Source organism: Anoplophora glabripennis, unplaced genomic scaffold (assembly GCF_000390285.2).
Source record: "Anoplophora glabripennis isolate ALB-LARVAE unplaced genomic scaffold, Agla_2.0 scaffold240, whole genome shotgun sequence".
Lineage (NCBI taxonomy): Eukaryota > Metazoa > Arthropoda > Insecta > Coleoptera > Cerambycidae > Anoplophora > Anoplophora glabripennis.
In genome coordinates this window covers 128,178-146,482 of record NW_019416340.1, presented here as the reverse complement: position 1 = coordinate 146,482, position 18,305 = coordinate 128,178, and the positions used below count along the sequence as shown (strand labels likewise).

The following is an 18,305-nucleotide window of genomic DNA, read 5'->3' as shown; positions in this document are numbered from 1 at the left end:
TTATATTATATTATATTATCCGACAAGTATTTACATTCTTTTTTATTTATTTATTCTAAAAATAAGGAATTACAAAATGTGTTGCAAAAAAACGGTACCTATTATTAATTTGATCTATTGAAGTCAACGTTTTAGCGACAGAAAAATAAAAGTTAGTTCGTTATGTGAGAAACTACCAACCCCATAAATTATAAAATAAGTGTATTAATATATTAGTAATAAATTCAAATATTGTTTTGTGTTAGTTGTTTTTATTACATTTTATGAAATAAATATGGCAATCAACAATGCATTTAAAAGCTCTAGTTACACAGTTATCAAAATACACGCATTCATTAATAGCATACATATAATGTTTATTATAATGCATATTTATGCATTTATAACTGGTAGTATTGGGAAATTTCAGATAACGAGTAAAAATTAATTAATTAATATGAATCGCAATATTCATCTCCATATCAATAACAATTATAAAATAACTGTCGATACAACAATTTTAAATAAAATAGAACTCGAACAAATTTTTATTACCTAACCCCAATATTTTAAATTCAGATTGAGGCTTGGTTAGTAACTAATCCTGCATTTAAATTCGAGTTTATTAAAGCTTTCCAGACCCCATAAAAAATAAATAAATAGGATAAATAGAATAGGTTAACAAAATAGGAGAAACCATTTCTATTTTTCACCATATCCTATGCGTGCACAGTAATGGCTTCTATTCTATATGCTGCGTTGACTGTTAGTAGTGTAGTAGATTTAACTTTATTGAGTAAATTTATTTCCTAGAAGTAAGTGTTTGTGTTTAAAATTACATTATTCTTTCTTATAATTATCTAGGTACATTAAAACTTTGTTTATTCATTGTATGTAAATAATTATTTAATTTTCGAATATTTTGAGAATGATGCAATAAAATATTAAATTTTCAGAATTATATGAACTCTTGAGATAAATAAATTAAATTAAGTAACATATACATATATTTGATATTTTCAAAATACTAAAGCCTCCTAGCTTCAAGCAAGATTTTTCCTTCACTGTAATACTAAAATGTTTTCTTTCAGGCCGTTTTCGAGCGCTTAGTGGACATAATCTGCGACAAAATGTCAGACAGCCTAGACACTGACCCGACCCTAATGAGCGGCGGGGCAAAGGGCCAACGCTTAACGGACGCCCCCCAAGGTCCCCAAGCTGCCAACTGCAACTGTTAATAACCTTAAGAGAATCAAGTCCCGTTCAGACGTGGACCTCCTCTTCACAAAACTGTTGATACTTCGACCAGGATGTATGAAAACTTAAAACTCTTTCCGTTTACTTTTATCGAGACTGACAATACGCATGAGCAAAAATGATGTTCTATAATATTCTATTGAACTTTTGCATGCGTGTATTACCTGCATTTTTATAGTTAGAAGGGATACAAAATTTTCATCTCGCCAGTTTTGCACTGGAGGTCAACGAACTAAAATTGTTCAAGATTTTCAATTAATGAAGCATAATTGGCTTTTTTCGTACTACTTTCCCAACATTATTGTGGGACATACTTATTGTTGTTAAATGTTTCAAATTTTGGTACTAATAGTGTTAAGTGTTGAATCGAGATACCAGACAAGTTTTGTATCCTTTTTAACGGTGTTTAAAAATTTTATAACAAGCATTTTATAATTTGCAAACTCAACAAAAACAATGTCAATATTAGAAAAAACAAATGTAGAGTAGCATGAGGTGTTTTGACGGGATAATCAGTTATTTGTAGTGGTTAGTTACACTGAAAATATAAATATTTTTTGTTTCGTCATACACTTTGACATACAAGAATGATGTTCTTCTATAGTTATTAATGTAAACAATGGCCTTTACATAATTAAATCTTCCAAAGTATATCACATTAGATTTTGGATATATTTATTTTTTTTATTTCTCTTCGCTCCTTTCTCTACGATATGGTAATATAAGAGAAGTCATTGTGTTCATAATGTATAAAGTTGGTTGTGAACATTTCAATACTATATAGTCCACGGGCCCACGTACAAAGAAAAAATAATTACCAGCAAACTGTAACTTTGCGTGCAGCTTAAGTTTGACGAGTCTCCCAAGATTTGACTACGAGGAAATTCAACAGTGATAAGTTTTCCCGTGATTTTCAGGAAAACATGTCAATCTGGCATAAACATGGAATGTTATGACCAGCACTTTTTTAAAGTTTAAATGAAAGATATATTTTTTAAACCCCCCAAAAAATTTGACCGACAAAAATGTTGGTATTTTGAGTTTGTCCCCCACCCCAAATATGTCGATTTGGTGACATTATGGTTGGTGACAACCAGCAAGCTGTTTTTTCTGGGAGGGTTTGGTAATAAGCTTTGAGATGAAAGTATCTTATTGTCCGACAAAATTCTTGAGAAGTTTTTGCAGTCCAACGCCCCGAAGATGTCGACTTAACGACAACATGGTTGGTGATAACCAGCAATCTGGTTTTGATTTGTTCTCTAATAATTGAAATGTATAACACAATAATATACTTGTCCGCCAAATAGATTGAAAAATTTGCCTTAAAAATGGGAAAAATAACGATTATTGTGGTACCTAATGTTCATTCTGCTATAAAATAATTAATTTTTTAATGAAAAAATAAAGAAGAATAAATAAGAAAATTATCTTGTTAACAGGAGCAACAGAAATTGAAATTCATAAATAATTATGTCAAACTAATTTAATTAATCTCCATAAGGATGATTTCTTTGTTCAAAAAACTTATATGTACATTTTATTTTATAAACTATTTTATAAACTATTTTATAAAAAAATGGTAACTGTACAATGAATGCATAAATTTTTGCTTGTGTTTTTTTTAAATTAAAATTTGCAATCTTGTTTTGACAAACAGTTTACACATAGTTTTGTTTTTGAAAAACCAGTTAAACCAATTTTAAAAATATTATTATACATTTATCAACCCGTTTATTAAAAGATTATCTTGTTGTAAAGTATAAATACTTAACGCGAAATGACTTTGCGCATTTAAAACCTGCTGCCAAAGTTCTTCACAGGTGTTTATAGTTTCTCCATAAACAACTGATTTGTAACCCCAAAAACGGAAGTTTCGGCATTCCATCTCACATTTATGCATATACAATTTAAATTAAGATGTAATTTTAGGTGCGAATAATAATGGACAGTAGCATACAAATGACAGCAATAAGACAAGTGGAATATGTCAATTATTTGATTTTCGTCCAAACTTAAGAAACTTCACCGTTAAATTAATAATAGGTAGGTACTTCATTGTAATTTAATTCAACAGCATCGGAAGTTTCAAAACCAAAAAACTTGGAAAATAAGAATTTGATACCAAAGATACCTTAAAGAATAAAAAAGTTATGTCGTTTTTAACACATTCAATGTACTGCAGCTAGCGCCCTCTATGAACTTTAACCAAAATGTGAACACATTTCAATTCCTCTACATAAAGAACTCCAAACCTCAAAATTTTGTGAGGATATTTGCATTTTTTAAGGAATAAATGAAAAAAACTAAAATAATATTTTACATTTAACACCCTGTATCTCTTTAACTATCAACTTTTGGACTAAGGTAAGTTCGGCTAAATCGCGATACTTTTGCTTCGAGAATCTACCTATGAATTTTAAACTATTAGCTCGGGACTGCCCTGTATACAATTTTTTTGTAATTGTATAAAAAAATAAATTTAAATTAGTCATATTCATTTTGAAATTTGAGAAATTTAAACAAAATTTTTTTTATTCAAATATTTTTTTTATTAAATATAAATTTTTCTTCTACATCATGCGTAAGTATTGAAAATTTTATAGTTTAATTTTGTCGGACAAGCAAAAAAACCGATAATTTTGTCGGACAATTAAATTCTCAGATTAATATTGCATTTTTTTAAATAATGACGCTTTTGTCCGACAGCTGGTTATCACCAACCATGTTGTCGTTATGTCGACATCTTCGGGGCGTCGGACTGTAAAAACTTCTCAAGAATTTTGTCGGACAATAAGATACGTTCATTTCAAATCTTATTACCAAACCCTCCCAGAAAAATCAGCATGCTGGTTCTCACCAACCATGATATCACCAAATCGACATATTTGAGGTGGAGACAAACTTAAAATACCAACATTTTTGTCGGACAAATTTTTTGGGGGGTTTTAAAAAAATATATCTTTCATTTAAACTTAAAAAAAAGTGCTGGTCATAACATTCCATGTTTATGCCAGATTGACATGTTTTCCTGAACATCACGGGAAAACTTACCACTGTTTAATTTTCCTCATAGTCAAATCTTGGGAGACTCGTCAAACTTAAGCTGCACGCAAAGTTACAGCTTGCTAGTAATCATTTTTTCTTTGTACGTAGGCCCGTGGACTAATAGTGTTTCATAAACAAAAGGGATATTAAATTTTTTGTAACTATATCATATTTACGTTTTAATAGACTTGACAATGTTTAAGCCGTTTTTTCAATATAGTTTTAGTATTCACTTCTAAAGAAACTCCAAACTTTTAACTGGAATATGAGAGATTAATTACTCCTAACAATACTTCAAATATGTGTCGTATTAACAATGGTAGTTTCTTTCAGTGTAACTAACATTACTATGGAAGTTGTTAACGAATTTTGTAAATGTCGTGATATTTATTTTAACGGTAATTATATTATATTAGCAATTCGTTAGGTCCACACGAGATTATACATTATGTTATTAGGTATGTTTATTATACTACAATCTTACAGTAGCGTCCTAAACTTACATATACCTAGATGAGAGACAATACCTACTTTATAGAACCACCTCTATTTATTATTATTAATTCCCCATTCGTTTTCGCCACACAGGCTATTTATTATTATTAATTCCCCATTCCCTTTCGCCACACAGGGTGCTGTTTGAGTTTCCTATCAATAGAAATTCAAATTTAGTTATACATATCGTTGGCCTAAAAGGCAATTATTCTTGTCAATGTGTTGTATAATTCTAGAGAAAGAGGGTAATAGCAAGCTTAAAAACAAAAACGCGATGTAGTAACAGTACTATATTATTGACTATAAAACAAAATAAATGTGAAAATGTAAATATAGGAACTGTACGAGATTAGTTTTTTTTAGTTTATTTTGTTATATTGTTAATATGTGTTATTAGACGCTTTTAGATTAATTAGGTTTAGTTGCGTTTTATTGTTTACGGTGGAGGACATCACACTTTAAAAAAAATCGAAAATGTACTACCCTGCATCAATATTGAACAACTTGTGATATATTATTAACTCTTCAAGATACAATTCTACCATGAAAATTTGCAGATATTTATTTCTGTAAGTTTCTCAAAGCAAGTAACCCAAAAATTTCGAGGCAGTTTTTGTTATTGGTACAGATTACTTCTGTCTTTTAGTTTTTTCTTTATGGAATTTCATTCGATTATTATTAAAGTACAAATTTGGAAAAGATTTTGGAAAGATCGATACACGTGAATATATCGTAATTGAAGCGTTTGGTCCAAAAATGATTTGATCAAGTAGGTAAATATCACCATTATTTTTAGACCATTGTATTACGAGGTCATTTCGATACCATTGCAAGACTAACTTCTGATTTGATCTTCAAATGAACTTGTAGTTTGACTTCTTATTTGCAATCTACTGGGGTATATAATTTACCGCTTTTTTGGGATCCGGTCCCGGAAATACAAGTACCGATACAAAAAGAACCAAGGGCAACCCTCAAATAACCTTCAATATTAAATCCAAGATTGCATATCAATAAAAATATTTGTAGAAGTCATCAAGATCGATTTATGCAGTGGACCTTCAAATGACCTTGAGGACCAAAGTCAAATGCAAGGTAATTATTGCGTACGTTGATGAAATTCCCATCGACATTGAGAGCAAACATCTTATTCCGAGGTTACTTCAGGGATGACGAATCATTTGAACTCGCTGTGACCTTGACTTTTACCGCAAGGTCAAAATTGAATTCCCAGGGTAAAAAATAGAGAGTTCCATTTAAAATTATGAAATTGACCTTCAATTGACCTTGATGGTCACGATTAAGGTCAAACTCAAGGACGGCAGTCACTTTCCCCCAATGAACTGAATAACTTCCATTTGGTCATTTTTGGATTTGAGGTTTCACTGACGAGATGTGTATCCATTAAAATGGGGCACGTGGTATATTCATATTTATACAATTTTTATTGATTATATTTTTTCCCAGATTAAGGCCAAAGTTTTATAATTTTTTAAATAATAAAACTGAAATATGGCACAAATTCTGGGTACTACATAAAATTAATTAATTAATTAATTAATTAATTAAATTAATATCTCATAGAGTTGTTGATATTTTTTGCTTAGAAGTGGGGATAAAAAAAGTAAAATGTGTACGTTGTTTTTACTTATATAAATGTATAAAATCAGTTCATAGAGTAACTGCCTAAAGTATGTATTCATGACATAATTTTGATGAATTAATTATCACAATTGGATTTCTCTGTTAAAAATACATCTTTGTGTAAAACTCCGTGTAAGATAGATGTTTCATTGAATTGTACTGCTGTTTTATATTCTTCTTAGCTCAGGACAACTAACGTTAATAATAAACAGTATCAACTATTTTTGAAATAAGATTCCCAACGAAAATTTATCACGAAATATTACATGACAAATTCCGATTTATGTTCAACAAGGAGTTTTCTTGAGCTAAAATATTTCCAACTGGCGTTTATAAATCTGTGCCTCACTATTGCGGAATTGGTTCAAATTCGGCCAAACTCGAGGGAAGCAGGACATTATTAAGCAGATCGCACACTTTCTAAATATTGTTTTATACACGTAAGTTATAAAATTATTAGTGTATAAAACTCCTGTTGTTATGTTATATATGGATTGTATAATATATTATTTTATGACTTAGTGTAAAATAAAATAGTGTATATGCCCGACGGTAAATCATTTTCATCATCCTGTCGAATTTTTGGAGGACCGTGGTGTGCCTTTGCAAGCCACGAATGTGCTGTAAGAACCGTTTTCTATCTCGGTTTGTTTGTTTGGTGGACATAAGTTTTCTTCTTCCCTAAAAACAAATGGTATAAACAATAATACTTACATGGGTTATAAGTTAAAATATAGGTTTACGTAATGTAAATGTAAATGGACCAAGAACAGAATTCGAGACATTTCTCACGCGTATCAATATTGTCAAAAGCAGGGTGATTCACTATATTTTGACCACCCCCTTTAACTTTTTTGTTTTAAGAGTTATAAAAAAATGTGAAATATAAAAGTTGCACGATTGTTTATGAATTTTTCGAAAATGACAGTAGAAAAACAAATGAAGTCCAAATAAAATGGCCGCGGATGTTAACTTTGTTAAGTTAAATGGAACACCTTGCATATTTTTACATATTTGGATAGAACGTTCCCTGTCGAGCATAGTCATATAGGGTTTGTTGGGTTTATCTCTAACAATAAGCGAGATAATATTAAAAAACGAAATGCCTTTTTCTAATTACGTAAGGATTTACAGATTTAGTTAAAATATATTTTGATATATCGGACATTGATACGGTCTAAAATGCGTATAGGTAATGTAACGAAATCTCACTAATTAGGCCGTGAGAGGTCTAATTGCTCATGGACATTATATGGTAGGTCGTGACAGTGACAAGTAGTAAGGTCTTGACAAAATTGTTATCGATTGACAGTTTGTATTATTATTTAATTAAAATAGGTTACATAGAAGTAGAAAATTATTTAGAATTAAAATAGAGTATGGAGAACTTTGCTCTATTTTAATTCCTATAATATTTCAATTTTCTACTTCTGTGTAACCCATTTTAATTAAATAATGATACAAACTGTCAAACAATAACAATGTTGTCATGACATTACCTATCACTGTCACGGCCTACCATATAACATTGTCCATGAGTAATTAGGCCTCTCACGACCTAATTAGTGACATTTAGTTAAAGTACCTATACGCATTTTGGACCATATCAATGTCCGATCTGTCAAATTATATTATAACTAAATCTGTAAATCCTTACGTAATTGGAGAAAGGCAGAAATGGCTGAAAGAGGTTTAACAATTACAAGATATCTTATTTTCTTAATAAAAAAACCTTCTTTTCGTTTTTTAATAGTATTTCGCTTATTGTTAGAGATGGACCCAACAAATCCTACATGACTATGCTCAACAGGGAATGTTCTATCCAAATATGTAAAAATATACAGGGTGTACCATTTAACTTAGCACAGTTAACATCCATGGCCATTTTGTTTGGACTTCATTTGTTTTACAACTATCATTTTCGAAGAATTCATAAAAACTCGTGCAACTTTTATATTTCCCATTTTTTTAATCTCTTAAAACAAAAAAGTTAAAGGGGGGGTCAAAATATAGTGAATCACTCTGTAACACTCAATAATATCACGCTTTTGCTCACTTGAAAAATTCGTTGTCTTTGGCAATTGAAACGACTTTTCAGAAAGAAAAGTAACTGTCAAATAATGCTACAGTAACTAAAAGCGTTATCAGTAAACATTTCGATTGTTTTCACAGCCATCTGCGTCAACGAACAATTGAAAAGTTAAAAACGGCTGCAGTTCTCCCATTTTTTTAAAATAGCAATACCGAATATTCTACATATAGTTGAAAAGCAGAAGAAAGACATTTTTTTCTAGCTCTTAGCTAAATATGGTTTATATTTAAACAACTTGAAGTTTATGTTATAACTTGAAAACGAAAGTGTACACGAACAATTTGATCACACTATCTTATTAACACTAGAAAAACCTGAAACTTTGTGATTTAAATTTTTTTTATAAAATAAATAGCAACGGAGCTACACGCATCTGAAGGAATTGTCTGAATTCGGATTTTTCCAAATATCTAGTCAGCCATGACGTTTTTTCAAAAAATAAAACGAACATTTAATAAGGATCATTAAACTGCACATCTTTCCTCATGTAAGCATTTTTGTATCTCTGCTACTTTGCCAGATACCTACACTAAACATCGAAAAAAACTCACCCTGTATATTTAATCTACATTTAAAAATTTGAATTTGAGAGATCATAATAATTAATGTCCAGGTAGATATTAGTTCCACCATGGCATTATGAAGTTGGAAGAAATAATTTCAGACAAACACCCATAATTAAAAATCAGGGACCAGAGGGCTACAGACCAGTGACTTCAAACTATACATCGGAGCGCTGTAGATAAGCACAAAAAACTTACATATATAAATACCAACGAGTGAACCTAACCTCCAGAGTCAAGTTTTCTTCTGAAGAAGTGAGCGATGTCTTCCGAAAATATTCATATTATGTAATTTTATTGAAAGGTTCTATAGTCATATCAAATCATATATTTTACTTACCGATCATCCTGTTTTCCAGTACCGAGAAACTTAAAAACAATTTTCTCAACATCTATCACCTGCCTGCAGTATATGAAACAATATATTTTCTTTTTCTCGTTCCACCTAACTTTGGCTTCTTTTAGTTTTTGGAGTTTTGGTGATTGTACATAATAGATGTACGTATTGCCTATGCCGCTTTTATAATATCTTTGGTTAGAACTAAAAAAATATTGTTATTCATGAATCTAAGGTGCTGGACGTATTAGAGGATATACATTGGATCCTTCAGTTCAGCTTTTGCTACACGAGTCTCATCATCCACTAAAATGAAATCAAAGAATCCATAATAAGTAGTATCTCCCGCTTTTACAAAAACTGTGACTTTGTATACGTACACTGAAATAAAACAAATATGATAAGTATAACTATTAAAATTATATAGAGAGAGTGGTCCTAAACTAACAAGGTATGGGTACACATGTCCACAAGTGACCTTTTTCAAGTATAACGTCAAGAGCGCCAACCTGACGTCGGACTGGTCTAACAGTTGCAAGGACAAACAACAGACGCTGGACGCAGTAGGGTTCCAGGAAAGGTCCACGGCAGATTGGCGTCAGGACCAGATACATGCGAGCGACTCCATACCAAGATTCACCAGCGAACGCTCGTCCCGACAACACTTCTTTTTCACTAACTTTGTTTTCAATAGAAATACTTTTATTTTTACCGTTGAGAGAGTTTTATTTTGCTGCATTTTTTATATACTCTTTATCAATATACTCACTACAATATGGGTTACGTCCTGCTGTATTTAAATAAAACGACGATTTCTCCGTGGAAGTCTTATACGTCGCAAGTCCAAAAGTTCTGCATGTATTATTATTTTTATTTCCACAAGAAGTACATTTACCCTAAAAAAAAACTGTATAAATTGTTTTCTTTGCATATATGTGTAATTTACCTCATTGAAGTTTTCATAACTATTACATTTAATTCCTAGAAATACGCACTCATTACTAGCCAAAGATTCTATAAAATATTTAAACGCCCTCTTATGACTACATCCAGGAGATATTTCCCCACCATTCAAGGAATTTCTTTCGATTGCGAGTAGTTTGGGAAAGGAATTGTTTACAGGACAGTTGGGTTGTGCAACAGCATTGTTGATATAAAAATCACTGTGTCCCATTGCTTCTCTAGTCCCTTGACTTCTATCTAGAGATAGTACAGTGTAAATAAAGAAGGAATTTAGATGAAACAATCAGTTACCGTCGGAAGCATCGGTGTGAAGTACTTCAACGTATCTGGCATTCGCAGGATTAAGCCTCACAACATCTGGCATACCCTCAAACCTAGGACCGCTTGGATCGAGTCCTGTAAATACATAGGGCGGTTGAGAATTTATACGAAAAAAAATTTGGAGTCAGCGTCAATATTGGAAACGATTTTTTCTTCTATTCTTTCGAGAAAAAAGTTATATAATTACATAACACCACAGAAAAACTTGACGGGGCTATGGATCAGACCAGTGTACCCTATAGTGTTCTGACATACAGAATCCGAATTTCAAAGTCAAAATTTCCAGATTGATTCGTGCTTAACGTAAATAAATTCCGCACACCCCATAACTTGGTTCATGAATTCCAATGTATATCCGACTGCTCAAATCGGTTTGACATCTAGAAAATCACTTTCTAGAGGAGTTTTTGATGTTAGGATCAAAATACGAACCAATCCGAAAATTTTGACTCAGATTCGAATTCAGATAGCCAAAGTAGTATGGGATGCGCTGGTATGGGCCACGGCCCAGCCCATTTTTTTGTGACGCTTCGCTATACAGGGTGTTCCTGTACTTGATACAAAAAGTCGAGTACAAATAGACGAGGTCAAAATAATATCAGTTCATCATATAAATTTTTTTCATACGGGCCTTCGTTAACAAGTTACGGGTCCAAAAAGGTGAAAATTAAAGTTATTTTTATTTACAGCCTCTAAACTATTAACGTCAGCATGATGCAAATTTAGTGCTCGATGTTGTAAGTGAAACTTCATTATGTCCTGAACGCCAGGGATGGACTATGCCCAATGGTTAACAACCCAGAATTTTTGCATAGATGACGATTGCAATCTGCCTGCAACAAAAATAAGTTCCCTGAAGAATTTTCCAACGCTAATATTCTCTTGGTTCAATTCGGTAAAATTAACAGGTTAGGAAATATTTGTGATTTTGTCACAGTGCACATTGAGGAGCGCCTCCACCATTTTTTGTTTTTAATTTTTAATTGGACATAATTACTAAGTATGTTAGAGCCAAAAATATTTTTAAAATTTTACCGTTTGCTAATGTAATTTTCATTAACAAAATTTGACAAATACACTTTACACATAACAGAAAATAGAAAAGAAAACAAGAATAAGTTAAAGTAAGTTAAAAAAATAATTTAAAAGAAAGAAAACTATCAACATACATTTTCAATATGGGCACCTTCCACCTCCACAGACTTCCTAAGTCTACGAATGTTGTTTGTTTGTACACGAAAAAGAATTTCTGGATATGTCTAATATTATCACAATGGAAATTAATTCTTTGTAGCAATTCTATCCCTTATCTATACTGGGGTTGAGTACACTAAACTTTTCAGGTCCATCGGGTTAAAGTCTGGAGAACGTGGAGGCCATGAAGTTGGGCCATTCATTTTTATAAACACAATGGATAAATAATTTCGTACATCAATACTGAAATGGGGAAGAGCCCCATCGTGCATGAACCAAACGTTTCTTCTGGTGTCTAATGGAACATTGTCTAATAGTGGCTGCAAATTATTTTTTAAAAACTTCAAATATTAATGTCCATTCAGACGTTCCTCAAAAACGTATGAACCTATTAAATTATTACCCACTATTTCTGCTCACACATTACTAGTGAGTAATAATTTAATAGGTATATACGTTTTTGAGAAACGTCTGAATGAACATCGACATTTGGAGTTGAATACTTACTTTAACTTATACTTATATTTTTTTCTATTTTGTGTTATGTGTAAAATGTGTTTGTCAAATTTTCATAGTGAAAAATTACATTAGCAGACAGTAAGACTTTCTAGGCTTTTATTTTAAAAATATGTACTGTTCTAACATAGTAATTATGGCCAATTAAAAGTTTAACACAAAAAATGGTGGAGGCGCCGCTAGATATGCACTGTAATATAAAATCACAAATATTTCCTAAACTGTTAACATTACCGAGTCGAACTAAGAGGGTATTATCGCTGGCAAATTCTTCAGGGAACTTATTTTTGATGCAGGGAGATAGGGATCGTCATCTATGCAAAAATTTTGGGTCGTTAACCATAGGACATAGTCCGTCCCTGGCGTTCGGGGCATAATGAAGTTTCACTTACAATATCAAAAACAAGCACAAACAACATTTGTTATCGACTGCCAAAATTGCATCATGCTGAAGTTAATAGTTCTGAGACTGTAAGTAACAGTAACTTTTTAATTCTCACATTTGAGGGCCCTCAACTTGTTAACTAAGGCCCATATGAAAAACATTTATATGAAGAACTGATATTATTTTGACCTCATCTATTTGTACTCGACTTTTTTGTATCAAGTACCGGGACACCCTGTATATTGAATACTATTGGATGATTGTATCTCAAGCTGCCTAACTCGCAAAAGCTTGGAACTTTTCTGATTTGTTTCTGTATTTACAAGGCGATGTCGTCTAATACTTAATATTAATGTACTATAATCATATGTACTTTCCGTTTTTTTTTTTTTAGATTATGTAGGTCAAATTTTGAGCACTGCAGTGATGGTACACGTAGAAATAGATTTTCAAAAATTGGTAATAGTCTCGCATTTCNTATGTACTTTCCGTTTTTTTTTTTTTAGATTATGTAGGTCAAATTTTGAGCACTGCAGTGATGGTACACGTAGAAATAGATTTTCAAAAATTGGTAATAGTCTCGCATTTCTTTTCTTTGTTATCTCACATTTGTTATATACTTACCCACTATGTATGTTCTATTCTGAACCACCCTGTATGTATATGTTCATCATACATTTTTTTATCATCTGTTATCTGTACTTTCAGTTTGATAAACTTTTGTCTCAGAATGCTATTTTACGAGATAGAGTGCATTAAAGTTTTGAAAAGATAAATTATCACAGGAATCTATAAATGAACTTTAATCAAATGTAGTACGTTTATATACGAAGAGAAATATTTCAATCAGTAGAATTCTTGGTCCATCTTTGTACGCAGTGCCATCTGGGAAGCGAAATCCAAAAAAGGATGCTTCCCAGTATTTTCAAAATAATAACAATAAGTTTAGATGTCCAGCATTTGCCAAATCCGATTTGAGAATATGCACTGTTTACGCGCTATTTCGTTTTATTTTGTGGAGATGTATTTTTTGCATTTTTGTCTACAAATTTATTGGTGATTCGAAGAGAATTATACACAGCATCAGATGGGTCTTTTACTAATCAGAAATAATTAAAAGAGAGTCATCAATAGGTTGACCACCTGGCTTACCCGATTTGAATCCTTTACATTATTATTTCTGGGACCTCTGAAAGATACATTTTATAGTAGATACCCATACAAACACGAATTGAATAAACGCAAATTTATAGTGATCTTACTGAATTCGTTACTGTTTGTATTGTGGGTACACATTGTGTGGGTACACATGTTGGTTGCAAGTGACCCATTTTTAAGTACAACGTCAATAGGCGCCATACTGGCGCCGGCCACCAGATGTGGACGAATATACCTACGACCGACTGCACACAGAAGACTCTCCAGCAAACCATCAAATCGTCAACACGTCTTTTTCCATACAAGTGTTCTATTCATTAGTTTTCAATAAAATTCTTTATTATTACCGTTGAGAGAGCGTTTTATTCTTGATGTACAGCGAAAGCAACCTAGATTCTAAATAAAAGGCTTAGCATATAAAATTAACTGATTTTTCTTCTAGCGCGTTAGAACCAAACGAGAAATTACTCATAAACAGTGCATATTTCCCAAAAGAATAAAAAAAGTAGATATAATTTTCACAGATTTCAGAATTATTTTCCAGTTTATAGTAAAATTCCTTGCATAATTAGAAAGAAATCGAAGAAGATGTGTGCTATAATTTATACCTGTAATTTTTTTAATGCCGCTGTATGTAGCGCCTACATAACCTGCAATGTGAGCCCCTACACCATGGCCAATGATGTGTACTTTATCAAGATTGGCTTTGCCTTGTTCCTAAAACGAATCTTTAGTTATTCGTTAGAAAAATTCAGTGGATTCTAATTTAACTTTAATTTCTTTTAACATTTGGATCACTTCCAAAGCCACAACTCTTGCATTTGATATTGCTTGGTCGTATGGTGGGTCAGCACCTCTTTGCCAGTCTACTGATATCACATTAAGATGGGATGATTTATCTAATAGTATCTTCGCCAAATGCTAAAAGTAATTGATCATTTTAGGTAGTTATTAATCGACATATAAGTTGATTAAATATATTTCGAAAAAATCGCAAACACTATTTATTTTAAAATGAGGAACAGACTTGCGCATTTTCGGAAGGGATAAACATGTCAAACCTACACATTTCTGGATGAGGTAAACATGTTGACCCAGATATACCTACTGTCCTTTTTAAAGGGCATTTTATAGGCACCTTTTTAAATAGGTGTACAGTACCTTAAAGCTTCCCGATCAGTGATGGTATTGCTAATCTGATTTCAGAATATCCCAAAGCACGTGCTTTAAGAGCCACTTTAGTCTTAACTCTGTTAGATAAGTAAGATATTGCTTCTGCAAGTTTGTGATTTTTAAAAAATGTTGCAGTCTATTGATTTGAAGCTAGTGGGGGTAAGTGTTATCTGCTAAATTTTGTTAGGTAAAAGGTTCAGACTTTTCATTTTATTTCAAAAGTTGAGGCTAGGATCTTAGATACCTAAGCATTTAGTCCAATTTTTTTTACTGTCCTTTTAAAAAGACAATAGGCATTAGGAATGTAATGTATTTCTATTTCAGGGGTCTCACGTTAAATGAATGACCTTTTGCTAAGTTTCCTTTGTTGCCTTCCATAAACTCAGATGAAGATATGACAGACGAAGATTCTGGAGATGAAAATTTAGAGTCTCGATTGGATTACAAAGACCACTATAATATTGTCTTGCAACCAAAACAAACGCGTTGTACAGTTTGTCAAAAAAAAGTCCAACGAAAATACATGAAATGTGATGTAGCTTTACAGGTAGATTGTTTTATAATATACCATAATAATTAGAATACCCTCCTCTCATTTGTAGATTTTATTTAATTTTACAATTTATTATATGCTATTTTAACATGTTTGTTAAAAATAAAAAATATATATTTAGTGGTTTGTATGCCTACTGTCCTTTTAAAAGGAGGGAACTTTTTAAGAAAACCAATGTGCAAGAATTCTTTTAAAGATTTTTTATGCAATATAGAACCTAAAATTAAACATATTATTTCGTTTTTATTTTAATTTTCGAAAAAAGAGACATATCTAGATTTTAATTATTAAAATTGACTAAACATTTAACTTCAAAACAAAAAGTTGTTTATTTCATTCGTATTATCTGTTGGTAGCCTAGCATTTTAAGCTGGTTCGAAGCCCGTGGCCAGACAACGTTGATCTAGAGTTGTATTTTTGGAGGGGGAAGTAGGCATTGAATTGGCAGTTAACTTAGGTCAACGTAAGACATTGATACTAGTTGCCTTTCGGTCATTCTCAAAGGAATGAGTTCCTTCAGGTTTCTCTAATTACTATATTGAATGGTGGTTAGACCTTACTAACATGTCCTCTATTTGACTTCTTCGTTAATTCTCGTTATAAGAATGAGGGGTAGAGATATTATTACCACTATCATTGTTGTTACCTTACCATTATCATTATCACTATCATTATCATCATACACTTTCGGCATTTCATTTCCGACTTTTTTATTTATTATTTTTATTATTATAAGTATTAAATTCTTATTGGTCACATTATTTATAAAGCAGAGATAAATGCCAAGCTGCTAGGGAAGTGTTCAATACCTCACAACAGGGAATATAATTTATCAACATGATATTGTCTTCATTGTCATTGCTAACTCGATTGGTGACCACACTTTTAATTTCGAGTTGTTTTTACACGATTTGCGTAAACCTTGATCCTTTTTTCTTTGATAGCCTATTGGTCAATCGCATATTCGAGTAGTACTTTGAAATAAAATAATTCAAACTGTATTGACTATTACAGCCTCAGCATACTAATAGTAACGGCTTCCCTTGTGTCCCCTGTCGTACCTTTGACTACATTATTTTTTTGATCGAGCCGTTTTGACCTAACTTTCAATATAGCCAAGATACTCCCAATTCATAAAAAGAGAGATGTTGATAATCTTGGCAACAATAAACCCAAAGTCATTGTTCCTTTCAACTCTAAAATATTTGAAACAATACTCATTAAGAAACTGCCTTCAAGTTTAAAAACACAATCTACTTCATTGCCTTTTTGGATATAAGATGGATTTTTCTGTAGTTAAAGCATTATTAGCAATTTTTTACGACGTAGTTCAGTGTTTTGATAGAGGCACAAGTCAAAATGTGTGACAAAGCCTTTGAATAAGTTAATTTATATATACTTGCCCTTTATCAAAAATTTGGGCCAGTTTAACTTGGATGCCTCATAATAGTCTCTGGTTGAAGCTTGTAAGAGGGGTTTTCTTCAAGAGACAAAAATGTCTTTCGTTAATAGCAATGTGATAAAAAGTTGTAATCTTGCATTAACTCACAGTCATCTGTATTTGAAAAATGTAAGCTTTGAACAAACTGCGTTTTGCAAGTCTGCTCCTCAAATATTCTTATATTTATTTAATTCATTAGTCGTATAAAAGAGACCTTTGATAAATGTGTTTTTGGTATTGATTGTTACAATGAGAATAGATACTTAAGAAAAAATACTTACTTTGATCCATCCGGTATATCCATTGGCAGTAAAATCATGTATCAAAATTATAATGTCGGAATTTCTGTTATATCCAGCAGATTCAATGGAGCTAAGCTTTGCCAACATATTGTTATACAGCAAATTTTCTGAATTCTAGCAATAATTAGTAGTTCATAACTAAATAACTAAGTCATTGAATACATTTTTCTATTGCAATGTACTAATCAAATTTGTAAATATAAATGTATTAATTTATCATCTTTCCTTTAATTCACTAACACTACGTTCGAGTGAAAAGAAAATTTAATAGAAACTTAAGAGTAATCAATATTTATTCTTACTGTGGTAAACGAAGACTTAAAAACAAATTTGTCACTGAAAAAAGTTTTAAGACTTACCGATTTATTAATTTTAATCAGTAAAAAGTCTGTCTTTATAATGTGTCTGTCGAATGGAGGGAGATTGTTTGGCCGCAGTTTCTTATCATACCACCTCGAATTTGTTTCTAAACAACCAATCTCGTCGAAACATTTTCTAGCCGAACCTTTGCATAATCAAGGTTACAACGAATTTATGTAAAATTATGATTTCTAGGAACTTACCTTCACCACCGTTTGAGTCATCTTTGTTCATTCCTATAAGTATGATGTTGTCAGAAAGGAAAGCTACCATTATAATAACAGACGCTGGTATCATTACATTTGTGTTGCGGATGATTTGACATTGACATTATTCCATGTGTCAGGTTCATTTGACTAACCATTACCACTCGTATGATAATAATTTAGTAACATTAAAAACGGTGCAATCTAAATACCGAAACATAGAGTTGAATTTTTCTCAGAAATGTTTCCTATTCAGGTATACAAGGTGTCCCGAAATTCATGCAACAAAATTTGGTCACATATTCTTAGGACAAATTTAGG

General features: G+C 31.8%; 2 protein-coding genes across 7 annotated transcripts in view; one reads left to right on the top strand and one right to left on the bottom strand.

Annotated features, from left to right (window-relative positions):
• The window catches only part of LOC108908469 (ras-related protein Rab-3), a 40,589-nt gene extending 38,683 nt beyond the window's left edge, over positions 1-1,906 (top strand). For all 6 annotated transcript variants that reach the window (XM_018712511.1, XM_018712510.2, XM_018712508.1 and 3 more), the window contains one exon: positions 1,071-1,906. In XM_018712511.1, the coding sequence (XP_018568027.1) occupies positions 1,071-1,217 (147 nt within the window). In that variant the 3' untranslated portion in view covers positions 1,218-1,906. The remainder of the gene's footprint in view (positions 1-1,070) is intronic.
• Positions 1,907-6,986: 5,080 nt separating this feature from the next.
• On the bottom strand, positions 6,987-18,051 carry LOC108908467 (inactive pancreatic lipase-related protein 1-like). Its single transcript, XM_023454154.1, has 11 exons — positions 17,982-18,051; positions 17,778-17,923; positions 17,398-17,532; positions 14,721-14,870; positions 14,558-14,666; positions 10,667-10,771; positions 10,359-10,612; positions 10,302-10,308; positions 9,673-9,793; positions 9,416-9,616; positions 6,987-7,101 (listed from the first exon to the last, which is right to left on the bottom strand). Exons 1-11 carry the CDS (start codon positions 18,049-18,051, stop codon positions 6,987-6,989), a joined length of 1,413 nt encoding a protein of 470 aa, XP_023309922.1.
• Positions 18,052-18,305: the final 254 nt, after the last annotated feature.